Source organism: Thunnus albacares, chromosome 6 (genome assembly GCF_914725855.1).
Source record: "Thunnus albacares chromosome 6, fThuAlb1.1, whole genome shotgun sequence".
Classification (NCBI taxonomy): Eukaryota; Metazoa; Chordata; class Actinopteri; order Scombriformes; family Scombridae; genus Thunnus; species Thunnus albacares.
The window spans coordinates 6,956,793-6,976,745 of record NC_058111.1 but is presented as its reverse complement, the minus strand read 5'-3'; the positions used below and the strand labels follow the sequence as shown (position 1 = coordinate 6,976,745).

General features: G+C 39.5%; 3 protein-coding genes across 3 annotated transcripts; 2 read left to right on the top strand and 1 right to left on the bottom strand.

Moving 5' to 3' along the window:
- The first annotated feature begins 74 nt into the window (after nucleotides 1-74).
- LOC122984200 lies at nucleotides 75-4,455 on the top strand. Its single transcript, XM_044354533.1, has 2 exons — nucleotides 75-1,354; nucleotides 2,740-4,455. The coding sequence occupies exons 1-2, from the start codon at nucleotides 659-661 to the stop codon at nucleotides 3,457-3,459; spliced, it is 1,416 nt and encodes a 471-aa protein (XP_044210468.1). The 5' UTR covers nucleotides 75-658; the 3' UTR covers nucleotides 3,460-4,455.
- Nucleotides 4,456-4,551: 96 nt separating this feature from the next.
- On the bottom strand, nucleotides 4,552-7,063 carry sbds (SBDS ribosome maturation factor). Its single transcript, XM_044354791.1, has 5 exons — nucleotides 6,829-7,063; nucleotides 6,490-6,619; nucleotides 6,154-6,354; nucleotides 5,329-5,493; nucleotides 4,552-5,140 (listed from the first exon to the last, which is right to left on the bottom strand). The coding sequence occupies exons 1-5, from the start codon at nucleotides 6,954-6,956 to the stop codon at nucleotides 5,015-5,017; spliced, it is 750 nt and encodes a 249-aa protein (XP_044210726.1). The 5' UTR covers nucleotides 6,957-7,063; the 3' UTR covers nucleotides 4,552-5,014.
- Nucleotides 7,064-9,803: 2,740 nt separating this feature from the next.
- On the top strand, nucleotides 9,804-12,789 carry LOC122984502 (tubulin alpha chain-like). Its single transcript, XM_044354992.1, has 4 exons — nucleotides 9,804-9,923; nucleotides 11,020-11,242; nucleotides 11,369-11,517; nucleotides 11,614-12,789. Exons 1-4 carry the CDS (start codon nucleotides 9,921-9,923, stop codon nucleotides 12,592-12,594), a joined length of 1,356 nt encoding a protein of 451 aa, XP_044210927.1. The 5' UTR covers nucleotides 9,804-9,920; the 3' UTR covers nucleotides 12,595-12,789.
- Nucleotides 12,790-19,953: the final 7,164 nt, after the last annotated feature.

Sequence of the window (19,953 nt, the reverse complement as noted above, 5' to 3'; positions counted from 1 at the left end):
TATATAATAATAATATACTTGCAAGATTATTCATTATTCAAAAGAAAAATAACACATACAATAAAAGGGCCAATTTAACCAATTATCATCCTTTTTTAATCTAAAGAATTATTAAAAAATCTAAAAGAGTGATATATCCTTTGAAAAATAGAAGATAATGTTGCAAAATCACATAAAAATTCTGATCAAAAAGGTGAGTATCAGTTCAACACTGACTGCAGAAAATCATTGTTATTTGTCAGTGCAGGTCTAAAGATGACACCAAACTGCAGATGACCCTTTCTTTTCATTTATTTTCCTTAAACATCTTATTTGGGAACACATATTTTAGAATTAAAACCAGATTCTTCACTTTAATTTGTGGGCTCCAGTCATCAGCAGTTTAAGACCTGATTACTTTTGTATTTTGTATTTGTAATTCAGAGCTAAATACTCTGATACTGTGGTAGTCTTGGTCTTCAGCCTTTGCTGCTACCTAGTGGCACTTTGCCTTCATCGCTGGAAAATCCCTAAATATTTACCTCATGACAGCAGTTACAGGAAACAACTTGCACATAATATTACAACTATGCTGGAGTTTTACACCACAGTTTCTGTTTATGGAACATATTTTTGATAGAAAGGGGATATTAGACCTGTTGACTTAATAAAAAATATAATGCATTTGTGCCTGACTATCTGCCTTCTGTGTTTCCAGGGTCTGAGAGAGGCTGCACAGCGTCCCATGGCTCTGCAGGAGCTGGGCATCAGCCTGTCCATGATAGGAGTTGCTGGGACCATCCTGATCTGTGCCCTGCCCATGTGGAAGGTGACGGCATTCATCGGCACACATCTGGTGGTCATGCAGGTGTTCTGGGAAGGTCTGTGGATGACTTGTGTCAGTGAGTACACAGGTCAGCTGCAGTGTAAGCTCTATGACGCCCTGTTGGACCTGTCGCCAGACCTCCAGGCAGCCCGTGGCCTCATCTGCATCAGCCTGGTGCTAGGATGTCTAGGATTCCTCATCTTCCTCCTGGGAGCGCGCTGCACCAACTGCCTGATCCACCCGCGGATCAAGGCTCGTGTGGTGCTGAGCTCTGGGATCATCTTCTGCCTGGCGGCCCTCACCGCCATAGTTGCTGTTTCCTGGACTGCCAACTCCATTATCAGTGACTTCCACAACCCACGTGTCCCTGAGGTGCTGAAGAGAGAGCTTGGGGCAGCTATTTATATAGGCTTTGTGACCTCTGGGCTGCTGTTCTGTGGGGGAGCTATTCTGTGCACAAGCTGCCCACCACAGAGGGCCAGGTTCCCCTCCAGTGGATACACACTGGCCAGGACACACACACACAGCAGCTACGCCATCAAGAACTATGTGTGAAGTGAAGACAGAGGGCCGAACACACATATCAATTCAGGCTCTTGTGCGCTGGCGACATGTGTCACACACAAGATACCACTTAAGGATTAAATGTAATGAGCTGTGCTATAATTAAAAAAAAACCTAGCAATATATCAACATGTTTAAATATATGAAAGGACTCTAAAGATATGCTTTGCAGTACATTCTGTTATGTTGTTATTTTTCCTCGGGGTGACACAGATGAATTTGAAGACCGTAATCAATACAGTTACTTAAATTCTGTCCACTATAGTGTCAAAACCAGCCATTAGTCTTGTCATAAGACGTGCAGCTCTGTTGACCTGTCAGAGCTTTATGGCCTATAAGAAAAAAATATATTTTAGTCTGTCTGATACAACAATAAATAATCTCATATCTATATATCTAGTTGACATTGTGGGTGTATGTGATGTGTAGCTTTGTATTTTGTATCATGTGTCCTGTGTGTCTTTTGCTTTATACTGTTTGTTATTGTGCTGTTATATGTTTTAGCTTCAAGCTAACTCTGGTGCAGTGCATTAAATGTTAACATTTATGTTTAAAACTGTACTTTGTCCCAATAAATACAACACAACAACAAAAAAATAACTCACATCTCAATTTCTGAAATGGCTGTAAACTGTGTAAATGAATCATTATATGTATTTTACTGGTCTTATGAAGAATTAATTTGTTGTGAATTACTTTCACACAGAAAGCCAGAGAATAGATTTGTAAGTGTGTAGCTGAATGTGCATGTATTTTTATCCAGTAGAAAATGACATTCGCTGTGTAAGTTGCCATGTTTAGTCAGATTATAAAGAGAGTACATGCTCCATACAAACAGCTTGTGAGCTTGTGATTTGCATATTAAAATTCTAAATAAACACTGCAAACACGTGCCGGTTGAATCATTATTCAGCAACAGTAATTCCATTAAGTATCAGTGTTGTTCTCCACCCAGTAGCTCCACAGAGGGAGTCAGCTACACTACTAATGTGAGAATACAGATTCTGTGGCTCTTTAAATGAAGTTTTCCCTCAGAAATGTGTCTCAGTGGCTGAAAAATCAGAGCACAGTAGAACCTTTGTTTTCCCCTTTCAGCAGAAACTGGGAGAAAGGAGTTGTTTTGAAACCATGGCAGAGCAAACATAGGGATTTCCCTCCTCCACCCAGCCCCAGTCGTGCTGTGCCTTCTTTCAGTGAATACCAAAGAACTGGTTTCCCCTTTTCTGAACAGACATGCAAAGCAAACAGACGCGCACATCTACACACATACACACACACGCACATTGTCTCTGCCTCGCACATGCACACACGCGTTAAAATAACACCCCACCCCACCCCGCTGCACTCTGCTGCCAGCTGTTTCTGGTTAGGCAGTCGGGCCTGCAAGTGAGGAGAGGAGCAGGCAGGCCGGAGTCATGTACAGGCAGCTGGAGCTCGCTGCCCTGGGTCTGGCCTTCGCAGGGTGGCTTTGTGCCATTCTGACACGCTGCCTGGCCCTGTGGAAAGTGAGCGGCACTGTGGACAACACCACGGCTACTCTCCCTGCCTACTGGGATGGGGTGTGGCTGGAATGGGATCACTGGGACTTGGCCCATGATGGCAGCCTACACTGCTCCTTTTACCAGTCTCTCATGTCTCTTTCTGGAAGTTTTCGAACGTGGCGAGCCCTCATCATGGCAGCCATCGGAGCCGGGGCTTTTGCTTCGGCGATCGGAGCGGCGGGGGCTGTGTGGTTCCCTAGGCGCGGCCAGATCAAAGTGTTTACTGGTACTCTCTTTGTTTGGTCTGGGATCCTGCTGCTTGTTCCCACAGCCTGGACATGCCATCACACCAGTCAGCCACTGGAGGGAGCTGTGCTGCTGAGACGAGACTGGGGGCCGGCGCTGTATCTCGGATGGATCTCCTTTGCCTTGATGCTGACTGGAGGGGTGTTTCTCACCACCAGATGCCCCGCTTTTGACAGGCAGGCACAGCAGAACGAGGAGAACATGTACCCAAATGCAGAAGAGGACGCTAATCACCCGCTGAGCAGGATCAACAGGACTACGTTCACACACAGCCAGTATGAGCGCAGAGCAGAACCTATGTGAGGGGACTGTGATGTAATATTTAACTGTGTGAGTGTGAGTGATTAACTGGAAAATCAATAATATGTGAAATAACTGTGGATTTAATGGTAAAGTAGTTAATGTTGAGTAATGATGCACTGGTTTAACTAAACATGAACTCATCATTAGAAAGCAGATGCACAGTGATGTGTCATATAACTGGTTTTATTGGACTAGCAGCATTTGCATCTTGTTTTGCTGTGTTTCCTCCATTTCTATTGAAGCTAACACACTGTATATATGGTATAGGATTATTTAACCCTTCGGTCCTCATTTCCCTGATTAACAAGCACTGTAAATATCTGTTTGCTTTACTTAATGCAAACATGAAAACTGAACTGTTTCCTATAACACTATCCACTATCTTCTGACACTTTTGATAAATCGTGCTGCCTTAAATGTGAATGAGTGAATATTTAAAGTAAAACTAAATATTGTTCCTGTGTTGCACATATATTGCCTTGCAATAGATTAGATTACATGATGCTATTTCATATTTGTTTGGTTTGTTGAGAGTGGCAAAAAAAAGTTTACATCTGTGATGAATTCTGCTCAAAGGACACTGTGGAATAAATGATTCAGAAATATTTGTTTATAGTTATTTGACCTTATTTTTGCATTACGGTGGTTTTCACTCCTTATGCCAAAGAGCACTTGAGATGTACACAGTCATTTTGAGACATATATGACCCTATCGTTTTGTTTTCCTACTACAAAAACTCCACCATCATTTTTTGATGTATCACAGCCTACAGCTCACGTAATGCTAAACTTTTTCTCTGTTTCAATGACAAAAAAAACTTTGTGAAACTCTTCTGCATTTTCAAGTTTCAATTGTAAAAAGGTTACTGAGGCGATATGCTGGTTCTGTAACGTTTTATAACCTTTTATGTACGATGTGAATATGAATTGTGGTACAATATCTATATAATTTGATGTGTTCTGTGCAGCTCTTTTCATAAATAGTGGTATAATCGAGCTGAAAATGAACGTCTTAAAGCTGCAATATCATGAGCCTCAGGCACTCTGTGAAACTATGTTTTCAGTGACTGTGTATAGAAGGAAAAGAAAATATACTGTTAGATATTTATTTGCTACAGAGCAAACTCATTCATTATGACAAAATATAAATCATTGAGTTAAAGTAATTATCCATAATATTTGGATACTGAGTATGACTGCATGGCATACAGAGTCTGATGGAAGGCAGAAATGAATGTCTGTCCAGAGGAGCTGCTGATGGTCCAGAGGTACCAACATAAAAAAAAACTGAATAAATAGATGAAATCAGGCCAGAAGTATTTACTGACCTAACATATTTTCAAAATACATTCCCTCCCAGTATGTATACTGCGCAAAAGTAAAAATATGTTGCAGATTTTTGTTAGTGAGATTAATCTTTTTAAACATAGAAACTGGGAAACGGGAATGGCTGAATTTGATCTTAAATATAGTCTCTTTAATGAGTTTGCAGGTTGCGAGCCACAGCAGAGCATGTTAGTGTGGATAAGGTGCAGAGTCCGGACTGGCTGGGTTACTATAGCTTCTCATCTCCCTCCTCCACATCCTTCAGATTTAGTACTTCCAGGGAGCCTCGGCCTTTGGTCTCGCAGCGGATCAGCTCATCAATCTCCCGGTAGCAGCCAGGATCCACCAGACACACCTGAGAGTGAGGAGAGAGAAAGAGGGCAAAAAACCACAACTTTAAAAATTGAAAATAAAACATTTAGGAGCACTGGAGCATTTCATTATAGATGTCTATATACAGACACACTTTCTCATTCAAGTGAATGGGAAGGTGTCCAAACTTTTGACTGTTACTGAATATAAAATAATCTTCGCACTCCTCACCATTTCCAGCTCCTCGTCAAAGTCTTCACTCTCAACGACCTGCAGGAGCGGTTTCAGCTTCTCCTTCAGCCTCTTGCTCTCCTTGGCTGGCAGCACCAACCGCAGTCTCATGTGGGCTCTCTGGATCTCCATGGTCTCTTTCAGCTGCCGGATCACTTCCAGAGCCTGAGAAAACAACAGGATGGATCAATATGTCAAGGTCATACACGAGAATAAACACTCCCTGTACTGAAGGTGGCCACATTTCTCAAGTTCTGTGCTGCCTTTGCTAAAACCTGACCACTTCAACAATAATAAAACCTATCACAAAAATGTTGTAATAAATGTGTCTGACAACTGTAACAGCATACAGCAGTCACTCCAGAAATCGAGAAGATAACGTTTAACTGCCGTTTTGATGTCTTTTTTTTAATTATATTTTGAAGTACATGATCAAATTCTTTCTTTCAAAAACTCAGATGAAACCATGTCACCAACAGAAAGGATTCAGTCACAATTTGAATAAGGGAATATCTGTCATATTGGGGGATAATTTGAGTTTTAAAACTGAAATATTGGTTGCATTTTCAGAGCAAAACATCACTGCATTCACACAATAGCCTCCCAATTAGGGAAATGTTTTTTCCAGTATACACAATTACAGCTAAACGCACCATTTCAGTTGAAACGCCAACACTTTTCGGTGCATTTCCACACATACTTTTGAAAGGATGCAATAATAAATACAATAATAGTCTTAGTGGGTCAGCAGCTCAGATAAATTCCGTTATGATGTGAAACGCTGCTTTGTGTTGTTAATAACAGTGATACATGACTCCTCCTCACCTGCTGCTTGGTGCTCTTGTTGGCCTTGACAGAGTAGTGGATGTCCTTCATCGCCCGCTCAATGAGACTGACTGTGTACGGCCTCTTGGTCTCTGGGTTCACACACTTGTCTGCCACAATAGTCGCAATGTCCCTGAACATTGTCTCCAGCTGACTCTGCCTTTCCTTGTCTGACACTTGGAGCTCTCCTTTGGCCAAAATCTGTACCACAAATAGGAAGCAGAGGAGAAAATAAGAACAATTAAAAGGAGAGTTAGGATAAAAAGTCAGGAAGTGACGGTGGATAATGTGAATAAGAGGCAGGCAGGGGAATATTGTATGTAGGTAGTTTCTTACCTGTTTACAGATTTCTGTCAGATCATCTGTCCCAAAAGCTTTGCACAAGTCATCTTTCTTAGCCACCTGACCTTTGGACACATTCACGAAAACTGTATGTGTCTGCATAACTTCATCCAGGTCTTTCTCTCTGGAGGAAAACACAATAGACATTCAGATACACGTAACGTTATGTTTGTTTTCACTAATATTTGGCTGAAGGCGAACTGACAAACTGGTGAATTTAATTAGACAGCAAACCGTAAATGTCCGTTGACTGTAACCGGTAATAAACAAGATGTATTAATAACTATTTCGTAAAGTAGTTCAAACGTTGTGTTAACATTTGACGTTACTCACGCTCCTGATCTCCAGCTCATAACTTTATTCTTGTAGCAGGCGATTTCAAACCGCTTCCCTCCTTTCTTCATCCTCACCACCGCCACATTAGTCAGCCGTATTTGATTTGTTGGCGTAAATATAGACATGTTTGTGTTCAAATTCTGTTCAGGCTGCTGGTGAGAAGAAAAAAAAATACGCTGTCAAAATACAGCGTCGTCGATATTCTCTGCGTGTGTTCCTAATGACAGTCCGCTAGGAAACATCGACGTTGAGCAACGGTTCCGCTCCGTTCTCGTTTTAGATTATCTGTCGACGTCAATAATGTAATAACCTGTGGTAAATATAAATAAAAAATAATAAGTCAAAATAACACTCACTGTCCCGACATTTAAACAAACGTTTAAAGTTTTGATAGTTACAGAAATAACAGTTGTTAAATGTTCAGCGCCCTCCGGTGGTCACAGTGCGTAACTACAACTTTAGGTAAATTTGGCAAGTCAATTTTTTTTTTCCTAGGATGGCGACCCGCCCTACTCTGTCTCTGATTGGCTAGTACTCGTTGCCTTCTATGGTTGAGTTGGTTAGTTTAAGGCATGAATAATTCATGGATGTATTATAAGAGCTCTTATAATACATCCATGGATTGGTTGGTTAGAGTTACAGTTAAAGTCAAGGTTAGCGTGTAAATCTCGCGAGAATTGTGGGCCACAACTTTGCCATCCTAGGGGACCCCAAGAATAAACTACTATAGGAAACAACCATCATAGCAAAATGTTAACTTATTTCTTCTCAAGACATTATCAGTTATGTAATTAATGTCATCTAAAATAAAGCCAGATTATTTTTTATTTTGGGAAAATAACAGTTAATTTGCATATTCTTTAATAAAAATTGCAGCTTTTATCTGAAGTACAATCTTTCCACAAAATGAGGATATTTCTTATATGTACCAACAGAAATAAAACAAAACCCCAGCCTATAAGTTAAAGTGGCAGCTGAATTTCAAAACCATCAAAGCCATTAAAATCAGATATCAGCTTGGAAGGCAACAATTTCTTGTATGCACTTTAAATGATAATTGACAATAATAATGTTATGTTCCAGTTGCCAGTTGAATTTCAATAGTGCAGCAAATATGAAAAAAGAGCAAGGACAGATTCTGATTCACACATGGAAGACACAGAGAGAGTGAGAGTTCAAAATTTTACCTGACTCTGGAGCATTATTTAGCTCCCTACAAGCTATGACAAGGTTGGTGCTATTGATGCTTTATGTCATCTAGTTTCATATGACACTAGAATCTTTACTCTAGTTTTAAAACTGAGCCTGCTACAGCCTCTGAAAGACAGTAATGCATTAATCACATTCATTTTTTAACATCTTAAATATTTCAAATTAATTAAAAAATTAACATGTTTCAGTGAGCACAGAGAAACTTTCCACTTCCAGCAGATGAATATGAAAACAGCCTTCCAGTGACTCTCTCTCTACATCATTCTGCTCAGTGATGCTCAAACATCCAACGGTAGGAACAAGATTTACAGATTAACTATTCACAGAATGGAATAACAATAGTTTTGAAATGGGATATAAAACTAGAAATGAAATATTGACTGTGAAAAGGAAATATGGACTACGCTACGGACCAAGAAATTGTGACAAGTGCAAACATTAAATGTGAAATGTGCAATAAATAGCCTAATAATTTTTTGCAACAGTGGAGGTTGAATGCAATGTACAATGTAAAATCCAGTTTGGTGAAATATATGAAAGTGACAAATGCAGCCAGGGATTAAAAGAGGGATGTGAAATGTAAAAGTCCAGTTTGATAACAGGACAGTTTAGTTATTTAGTAGGGCTACAGCTCCTAGAAAAGCTCCTGTTGTCTGTTGGTGGAGGTTTTTATGGAAGTTCAAGAGTCTGTGTCCAGGCCAGGGTGGGGTGGGTCAGAGGTGATCTTGCCTGCACACCACCCGGCCTTGGAGAAGTGCAACTGATCAATGGGTGGGAGGTTGTAGCCGATGATTTTCTGAGTTGAGCGAATGAGATAATTGTGTAGTTACGCACTGTGACCGCTGGAGGACAGTGTAGATTCATGATTAAATCACTGCCAAACACAAAAATGCAACTTTTTGCAATTTAATGCAGATTGAAATCTTAATGCTGCGATGACCGAGTGACAGTTTTCTTCGATTTGACCGTATTTGTATCCATAATAAACAGATTGGGTTTTTAATTTTTTTATAATCTTATTTTTGATGGGTTGTAAGTAACAATCACATGTAATTGATACGTATTGTTATGATGTATTGTGTCCTTCATGCGTAGTTAAGATGAACTACTCTCAGTTACGTCTATCCTTTTCTTCTAGTGTGTGTGTGTGTGTGTGTGTGTGTGTGTGTGTGTGTGTGTGGGTGTGGGTGTGGGAGAGAGAGAGAGAGAGAGAGAGAGAGAGAGAGAGAGAGAGAGAGAGCTCCACTAATGTGCTTTAGTAGGCTTTTCAAATGAAGGACTTTTACTTGTTGAGTATTTTTTACCTTGTTGTATTTGTATTTTTATTTTTTTTCCACCACTGTCTGTCACTATCAAAAAGAAGGGGAAAAAAAGCTTGTATTAATAAAAACTCTTGAATTGCTTTCAGTTGATTCAATACAAAACAAAACGGGAATCTAATTTCTGTTCAAACTGTATTATTATTATTATTATCGTTTATTTATTTTATCATTATTATTATTATTATTATTAAATAGTATTAGCTTCCCGGGACGCTGCAGGGAACCTGCCGTCAGTCTGTAACCATGGTTACGGGCCCAGTATGATTGCCCTACTTTTCCAGTGAAGCTACATCCATGAGTAAAGCTCGTGGCATGTCAAAGAACTTGACTGTTTATGTTTTAACCAATAGAAAAGGGACTCTCGTGACCGCACCAGCCAATCGGAACCAGCAGATCTTTCCCGCCCGGGTCAGAAAGTATAAAAAGCCCCTCCCAGCTGAATCAGTTCAGTTACTTCTTACACAGGACGCATAAAGGCTTCGCTGTGAGAACTAACCTTAGTCTCTCTCTCTTTTTTTAACCCGATTCCCAACACACTTCACTCCTCCAGGAATCATGGTGCGTATGAAAAGATAGTTTATCATCACTAACCTTACTATCTTAAGTGTTTATTAATTTGATCAAATTTAAAGCTTTAAAGTATGACGTCACGTAGCAGCATAATTTAACCGTTATTAACTCGGCTAATGAAGCAGCTTCAGCGTGAAGTGTCACATTTTGAGCTTTAATCCGAAATAAAAGTTTAGGTTTAGGATGACTCATCAAACCTGCATTGATGTGACGTTTAACTGTAACTTTAAACTTTTTTTTTTGTTGTTGGTACATCTGAGTGTTACCGGACAGGGCACGGCCCAACCCAGCTTGTCGTGGCTACCAGTTTCTGGTGATGCACCGTATTTGCTGACTCATCAGATTCTGTGACCCGCAGTGTCGGTGATGTTGTTTGGGGTTTAGGCATGAGGAGTGAGATGGTTAGGGTACAAAAATATCAGGGCACATCACAGAATCTGATGGGTCACCAAATACGGTCTAACACCGGCTTTTCCTGTCTGCTCACTGACCCAGTTGGCGAAGGTCTGTGTGCTTTCATCCTGAAACATTCCTCTTGTTTTACCGCCTGTTTAAAGAGGCCTGGCTTTTATGAAACTGCAGCCACAGGTTTTTCCAAACAAAACCTATTCACTAAAAGCTTTATGGGGGCTTATGTGTCTAATCTTTAATGTTGGACGTTGTGTAGGCCTCTACTATACTATGAAAAACTTAACTGATGATACCCCTGTGTTTTGGTTTTTAAAATATTTCACCACAGAACTTTTTAGATTATTTACTCTCAACACAAGATCTTATTTCTTCCATAAGCACATTATGTGTCTGAATCAGCCTCTATGTGGTGTTTCTGTCTCCACAGGGTTTTCTATTCAGTGTAAATGACTGTGCAACATGTGCTGTGTGACTTAAATCATGATTTTCTGCTATCTGGTTCTTTACAAAGGAGTCTTTTTCCTCATTCTTGATCTGGCATTAGCTCTAGAGCAGTTTTCAACACGTGATGAGTCGCCTTCAGCTTTGCATTAGTTATAGCACAAGAACTGTTTAAGACACTTTCAGTCAAAATAAATGTACACAATTAAATGACCTATCTTTATTTCCACAGCGTGAGTGTATCTCAGTGCACGTTGGTCAGGCTGGTGTCCAGATTGGAAATGCCTGCTGGGAGCTTTACTGCCTGGAACATGGGATCCAGCCGGACGGACAGATGCCAAGTGACAAGACAATTGGAGGAGGAGATGATTCCTTCAACACCTTCTTCAGTGAGACTGGAGCTGGAAAGCACGTCCCCAGAGCTGTTTTTGTGGACCTGGAGCCCACTGTCATCGGTAAATGCTCATTAAAAATTATATAACAGCGTAATGGAACAACTATATACTGTAGTTGTTCCGTTAATTTTTTTCTGTCAGTCAAACCCTCCTATAATATATAACTTATATTATTTATTTTCATAGATGAGGTGCGCACTGGGACCTACCGCCAGCTGTTCCACCCTGAGCAGCTGATCACTGGCAAGGAGGATGCCGCCAACAACTACGCTCGTGGGCATTACACCATCGGCAAAGAGATCATTGACCTGGTGCTGGACAGGATCCGCAAACTGGTGGGTAACATGATCAGGAGGAAATGATTCCTAATTATAATTAAGATCACATTGTTATATCCATATTTGCTCATGTCTCTCCCTCTCTGTCCTCAGGCTGACCAGTGCACCGGCCTTCAGGGCTTCCTGGTGTTCCACAGCTTCGGAGGTGGCACCGGCTCTGGTTTCACCTCCCTGCTGATGGAGCGTCTGTCTGTCGACTACGGCAAGAAGTCCAAGCTGGAGTTCTCCATCTACCCAGCTCCCCAGGTGTCCACTGCTGTGGTGGAGCCCTACAACTCCATCCTGACCACCCACACCACCCTAGAGCACTCCGACTGTGCCTTCATGGTAGACAATGAGGCCATCTACGATATCTGCCGTAGGAACCTCGATATCGAGCGTCCTACCTACACCAACCTGAACAGACTAATCAGTCAGATTGTGTCCTCCATCACTGCTTCCCTTCGTTTCGATGGTGCCCTCAATGTTGATCTGACAGAGTTCCAGACCAACTTGGTGCCATATCCCCGTATCCACTTCCCTCTGGCCACCTACGCCCCCGTCATCTCCGCTGAGAAGGCTTACCACGAGCAGTTAACGGTGTCTGAAATCACCAACGCCTGCTTCGAGCCAGCCAATCAGATGGTGAAATGCGACCCTCGCCACGGCAAGTACATGGCTTGCTGCCTTCTGTATCGTGGCGATGTGGTGCCCAAAGATGTCAATGCTGCCATCGCCACCATCAAAACCAAGCGCACCATTCAGTTTGTGGACTGGTGTCCCACTGGTTTCAAGGTTGGCATCAACTACCAGCCTCCCACTGTGGTTCCTGGTGGAGACCTGGCCAAGGTCCAGAGGGCTGTGTGCATGCTGAGCAACACCACTGCTATTGCAGAGGCCTGGGCTCGGCTTGACCACAAGTTTGATCTGATGTACGCTAAGCGTGCCTTTGTTCACTGGTATGTGGGTGAGGGTATGGAGGAGGGAGAGTTCTCTGAGGCCAGAGAGGACATGGCAGCTCTGGAGAAGGATTATGAGGAGGTTGGAGTCGACTCTCTTGAGGGTGAGGGAGATGAGGAAGGAGAGGAATATTAAAAGGGACATAAGGCACTAGTTAAACAGGAAACAAATGATTCCCTTTTTGAACAAATGTGTGTTTGGACTGTATTTGAAGAGCTCTTTGGTTGTTCAGAATAAAAATCCTGAAAATGTCAGTTTGAATGTCAAGTTCCTGTGATGGGATGGGTCACAAAATGTGTCTCTGTTCTGAATAAATGTCTTGTGACAGTTTTCTGTGTTCTTTATATAACTTGAATGGTTGTTGCTAATCAGAAGAGATTGCTGTTTTCAAAAAAACTGGAACAACTGAACAGAAATTCTTATAGTAACATGTCTTACTCTAAGATAAAAGGAACATTAATGATTTAAATATGAGCTTTAGTTGAAAAATGAGAATTAATATTTATGTTCAGAAAGTGTTTCCTTTACAACGCTATTTTGCTTGCATGATTTTTCTAAGCTTACTGCAGCTTCAGTGTTAATCAGTAATAAAATGACACGGGGAGACCTTACAGGGTTTATTCTCCACTATATCAGTCTGGTTATAACCAGAGTGATTCAGTCACTGATCAGCAACACGTCATCCATGTGGTTTCTGTTTTCCTCATAAAGGAAATACTTTTAATCCCCCCGGACATGCATATGAACACAGTTTGCTTTGTAAATGCAGAATTTTCAAACATTACTTGAAAGGAAAAACTGCTCTGGTGACAGAAATAACTATTCAGGGAAATGTCAAAACAACTAAATCTGTGTGTGCACATACGTTAGAGGATGAGTTTGCAAGTTTTCAAGTATGTCTTAAAACAACAGTCAGGAGCCCAAATGAACATTGAAACAGGTTTTTCTTGCTGTAATCATTCTTCCTGTTTATACTGACCATTAGAAGATCATAATGCACTTGCAATGTAAGCGATGGGGGACAAAATCCACAGTCCTTCTGTGCAAAAATGTATTTAAAAGTTTATCTGAAGCGAATATGAAGCTTCAGCTTCCACATGAGTCAAATCAAGTAGATATCTTTCAACGTTACAGGCTTTTTAGTGCCAAAGTCCCACTTTTTGTTACTATACTTCCACTGCAGCTCAACAGGGAAACACAAAGAGGGAATTTGATGCTAAAAAGACTGTAAATGTGTCAGATATCCACTTGATATGACTAACTCAGACTGCTGAAGCCTCATATAACCTTCACATCAACTTTTAAATGACTGTGTGAACACACTGTGGATTTTCACCCCCATCACTTGCACTGAAAGCACATTTGAAGATGATCTTTTAACAGCCAGTATGAACAGGAGGAATGATTACAACGAGGAAAACTTCTTTCACTGATAATTAAACTTGGATTTCAGAGAAGACAAGTATGAACTTGAAGGTCAGCCGGTTTCGGTTCTGGTTTAGCAGGTTAGATTATGTATGTTGTTTTCAGCTGACATTTACCACCTTAACCATCATCAGACCATCTCTGTCCTGCTAAAACCAGTAAAAACAGCAGCCAGAAAAGCACATAGAACCACCAGCACTGGTTGGTAGATGTTTTGTTGTTGTTACACGTTCCTTTTTCACCGTGCATCAGTAAACTCAACTTTCAGTTTCAGTTGAACCAACAATGTGATTTCTTCCCTCACACCTCTGAGAAATATGGTATAACGTAGCAACAAGCTAAAGGTAAAAAAAACACAATAATGATGTGGAGCTGCAATGATTTGTCGATTAATCGGTTTGACAAAATTAATTGGCTTAATTTCCTTTTGCACTTTGTAACATTGTTAAGAAAAGTGCTATATAAATGAAGTTTATTATTATTATAATTATATATATGTCTCTGTGATTCCACATCAGAGACTTTTTAAGATTAAATCAGGGTTACCTCGCCTCAACCAACAAGATGATGGCCTCTAAAAGCTGTTTACAACATTCAGCAAAAAGTGGACACCTCCTGATCCCAGATCCTGAGGGAAATGAGGTAAGATAGTGTGAACTTCCTGTTATTTGGACAACAGAGTTCAATATTATGACAAAGACTGTTTTCATCACCCACTTCTCCCACTTTGTTGCACGTGTATCGCCCCGGAACAGATCATCTACACATCTTCCACACGAGGAATGATGTAATTGTTGCGTCATGACACAACTATGATCAACTTGCATGAGCATATAACAAGAGGCCACAGATTCATACAGGATCAGAGTGCTGCGTATGAGTATATTTCTGAACCCAAACAACAGAGGAAGTTCAAAAATAGTCTTCAGACAATCATGGAAAAAATTCTTAAATCACTGGCAAACACATGTTCTATATAGCAGTGGTTCCCAATATTTTTTTGGCTTGTGACCCTTTAATATAAAGTAATGTCTCATCACGCCAACATGCATGACTGCAGGTTGTGAGCATTTTCATTGAGGAGGGATTTTCATTCTCAGATTATTATATTTGAATACTCTCAGAAGCCTCAGGAGGTAAAGATTCAGTGTTTGCAAGAAAGAGAAAAGACTGGAAAACAGACACAGTTTCATGTATCAAAATTGAATTTTTTCTTATTTCCTGCCTGGGTAATTATCTTGTGACCCACCAGATTCATCTCACAACCTCCAGGTTGGGAACCACTGCTATATAGTACTATAGAAATAAGGAAGGGCTCTATTTAAAAAAATCCATCTTGTCTTATTTTTCAGGCTTTTGAGATAAATTTAGCAATTAATCACATCAGAATTAAACTGTTCCTATTTTTCATTTCACAGAAAATTAACTCTCTTAAATCATCAGAATTTGTACAAAAAGTTCTGGGGTCTAAGTCAGTCACTCACCTACAGTATCTTAGTAGTTCTGGTTCTGGATGTGAAACAGTTACTGCAGAAGAAGACCAACACACTCCTCAGACTCGTCTCATTACGTTGCATAATATCGACAAACCATCACAATAAGCAGGATTTTAAATGTTATTTAGATTCAAAGTAATTGTTTGAAAGTCTTGTAGATTTTAATACTTTTTAATACTTTTAATACTTCAAACGCCTAATCCTCTTCCTACTCATTAGCTTAGAAAACCACTGGCTTCACACTAACTTTGTTACGACTTTGTCAAGCTGATTTTTTGGCCCTTTTTGTAGCTTTTATATAAATGTACTTTACATCAATCCTGTGCTCGTTGTTCTAAAGATAATTATGTGAAAATTATACATCTCACTGTCTGTCTGTATATGTTGCATCAAACTAAGCCACCTAAAATATCTCTTTTTACTATTTACTGTAAACAAATAAAATAAATCACGGGAGGACACCGTTCCCGGTGGAGAGTGTGAATGTGGCGTTTTAGAGAGACCCAGTGCAACATGTCTGACCTAGATAATCCTGTCTCTCTACATTAATCCCTGGTGCAACAGACGTGTGCTTATGTTGCAGCAGAGACCAGCAGAAAATACTCAGGTTCCAGTAAAATAAAGAATAGACTGAACCTGCAGCCTGACATGCCATCAAAGAAAACAGACTGTATAATAGCAAAAACTTTCCATGCAAAGGTGGCGACAATACATTTAAACAGTTTGTGATGATGTGAAGTATCACTTTGCATTTGTGAAAAGGTGACAAACACAATAATTTGAGTCTAATGTGAAACTTGTGCACATAATTCAATGATGACTTGTGTTTTTTGCAGTTTATTCAAAGGCTTCATTCTTAATTCTGATTACAAATATAAATAAGGTGTCTTAAAAGTCCTAAACAATCTATACAAGCACAATTATCTTGCACCTGTATGTAGATGTGTAATATTGTGATTGTGCTCTAAATGTTTCATTTAATATGTAGTTGTAAACAATAATCTGAATGTTTATGGGCTGTAAATAAATCTTGGAAAGATCGGAGGCCTAATTAAAATTAGAAAACATGACAGTGAAGCAATAATGGCTGAATTAATTTAAGATTTCCTGAGGAAACTGATTAAATGAATATGGACAAACTGATGAAAGCAGCTATTGTAGAAACAAAGGCACTCTAATGGTCCCTCACATACACACAGTGACCCCATTTAGTAAGAAACATCACTACAACAGTGTTTGTGTTCCATGACACGTTGCAGGGTCTGCAATTCAAGATGGGTGAACCAACCAGTGACGCCAGTTTGTGTTAATCTCATTAAAATACAAACAAAATGGAAAAATTGAGCCATTTCTAATTCTTGGAGACCTCTGGTGGTAGTGATGGTTGACATAAAAGGGTTGAAACCAAGTCAAAACTGTGGTTGTAATCATAACCAGTTTTCATACGCCCAACAACAGTTGTGATGACAAATCGAATACTGTCATTTGTTGATATGTGAGCGCCTGTGCACAAGATGAAAGGCTGGTTCCTGTTACCATAAATCAGGCAGTTTATCTAATCTAATAGGCACATAGAGTACAGCACTGTGCAAAAGTTTTAGACACTAAAAGTAAAGTGAGGATGCTTGCAAAAATAATGTTTTTGTTTATCAGTTAACTTTGCTGTGAGCAGCTTCGCCTTTAAAACAGCAGTGGTTCTTCTCGGTACACCTGCACACAGTTTTTCAAGGTACTCGGCAGGTCGGTTGTTCCTGCATCTTTAATTATAAGGATTTAAGTGTCTCTGTTGTTTCTGTCTCTTCATGTTAATCCCAGACTGACTCCATGATGTTGAGGTCAGGGCTCGGTGGGGGTCAGACCATCTGTTGCAGGACTCCTTGTTCTTCTCGTCACAGACGCCTCCTTGATGGTCTCGCAAGACAAATAAGTATCTAAACATCTAAAGAGTCTAAAACATTTGCACAGCACTGTATGTAGGTATATCAGCTCCCTCTTAACTGACTTTTTTCAAGATGTTTTGAAGATATAAATAATAAAATGAATGATGGTGGAATTCCATTTAGTCACTTCAGTTTCAGGGTCCTGGTATTGTTGATGCTGTTATATAAGAAAAGGGTCTATTGTTAAATTTACAGTACTGAAACTTATATGGTTAAAAATCATACTTAACAAGCAAAGTTTTTGGTTTCATATTCCTGGATGATTTTAAACAGCATTATGATTCCCATTCATCTATTCAAACTGTCTTATTTTCATCTAAGTCCTACAATATTGGAAGTTTATTTGAAAACATGATTATATTCCATATTGTACTCCAAATTTGGAGCAACAGGTATATATTTTTTAAAATGGTTTCTCTGCACAATGATAGGAAGAAACATTGAGTGTGTTTACATGCACACAAATATCATTTCCTGGTTTCAGAAACCTGGATAAGCCCTCATCCCGGTTATGAGAAACCTGGAGCACTCCAGTAGAAACCAGGATACAGTCACACATGTAAACACCTGATCCAGGTTTCTCAACATTCTCTGTTGGTAAAGAAATGAGCGGCTGAGATGTTGAGGAATCAAGACACAACTGGACACAGATGATTAGGAACTTGATACTGTTAAAATCATGTAAACAGGGACGTGAAGGGTTTCTCATGTTCCATGTAAATGCCAAATCCCAATATGATCAAAACCAGGATACTCGTGTGCATGTAAACACACTCATTGATGGATGATACTGGTTCTGTTTTATAATATGACAGTTTTGGAAATATGATTTGAGCTTTTCACTCAGTTGGAAAGGTGTCCCTTCTTGTAAAAGGAGCAAACTCAAGCGTTGCAGCTACTGACACCTCTCACAACAGATACCTTCAAATCCACTGACAAGAGATGTGATGCAGTGGCTAAAGATTTATGAGTGCTGTCAACAAGATATTAAAATAATATGAACCATGTCCTGTGTTTGTCCCTTGAAATGAATTCCTATGTAAATGTTTCAATTTGGATTTGTGTGTTGCAAAAAATATATTGAATCAGCCCTACTTGAGTGATTTATTGGATGTCAAATTGTAATAGATTATTAAAACTGGCATCACAAAGGGATGTTTTCCTCTTCTAGTTAAAAAAAACGTCATAACAAAGATTGATTTTAAGATGGATAATGAAATATACATCTGTAATTGATTTCGGAGAATTAGGTTCACTTTTGAGTGCACTAATGTACATTTTGTAAAAAACAGGAACACCTGTCATCCAAACTCTCAGAGAAATGACTGGGGACCACTAGTTTAATATATAAAAATGCATTGTATTTTAAAAGCTTAGCTTATACTGTATGTTGTTGTATGTAACGTCTGAGCCTGAAAAGTAACTAATTATAGCTGTCAGATGAATTTAGTTGAGTAAAACGAACAATTTCCCACTGAAATATAGTGGAGCTAAAATAATCAGTTTACTACATTACTCGAGGCCATGTTACATAATTTTTTATCCTTCTGTGTCTCCGGTCTGTGATAAATGTAATGAGTTTATTTTGGTAGTGTGTACTAATCCTACTAGTCCTGGTGTTTACCACAGAACTCTCTCCTAACAGAGACTTGGCTCTATTTGGATGCTCAGAGGCTCTTTAACTCTCCCCTCACACATACAAACAGCTCTGTTGATGGTTCTGGTGCCAGCTAAAAGATGCAGTCTCTAAGACTGGATGACACCAACTCCACCGTGCTTCAGAGGCTGGTTGCATTAACTTGTTTTGGTTATCCACATGGAGAAACTGCATTTTAATAACTTAAAAAGTCAACATAAATGGGAATAAGTATTCAGGATGTTTAAAACCTCCTGAATACTTCTTCCATTACTATTTGTTGGTCATAAAGAAGAAACAAACTGATGTTAATAAAATTTACTCTTAAACTGCCACATGTAGTAATTTTGCAAAGATATTGGTGTGTAGAATCAATACAAAACAAAACAGAAATCTAATTTTCTGTTTAAATGGTTTAACTTCCTGGCACACTGCTGTCAGTACTTTAAACTTGTTTTATAATTGTTTTTGTATAATAAACGTTCTCATGGCAACCATCAGTTCTATAAAGTATTAAGGCTGACACAACATTTTCTGTTCACATCATCAAAATAAAACTTTTAATAGGCAGAGTTGTAGTTACTCACTGTGACCACTGGAGGGAAGCAAACACTCATGATTATATTCATAACCAGTGGCGGAAGAAGTATTCAGATCCTTTATTTAAGTAAAAGTACCTATACAGAAATGTAAAAATACTCCATTACAAGTAAAAGTCCTGCATGAAAAATCCTACTACAGTAAAAGTACATAAGTATTATGAGCTTGATGTAGTTAAAGTATTGCAGTAAAAGTAGTGTTTTGGTCCCTCTGACTGATGTATTATTATATATGACATCATTAGATTATTAATAGTGAAGCATCAGTGTTAGAGCAGCATGTTACTGTTGTAGCTGCTGGAGGTGGAGCTAGTTTCAACTACTTTATATATAGTTGGCTAGTTTAGTCCAGTGGTTCCCAACCTAGGGGTCGGGCCCCTCCAAAAGGTCACCAGATA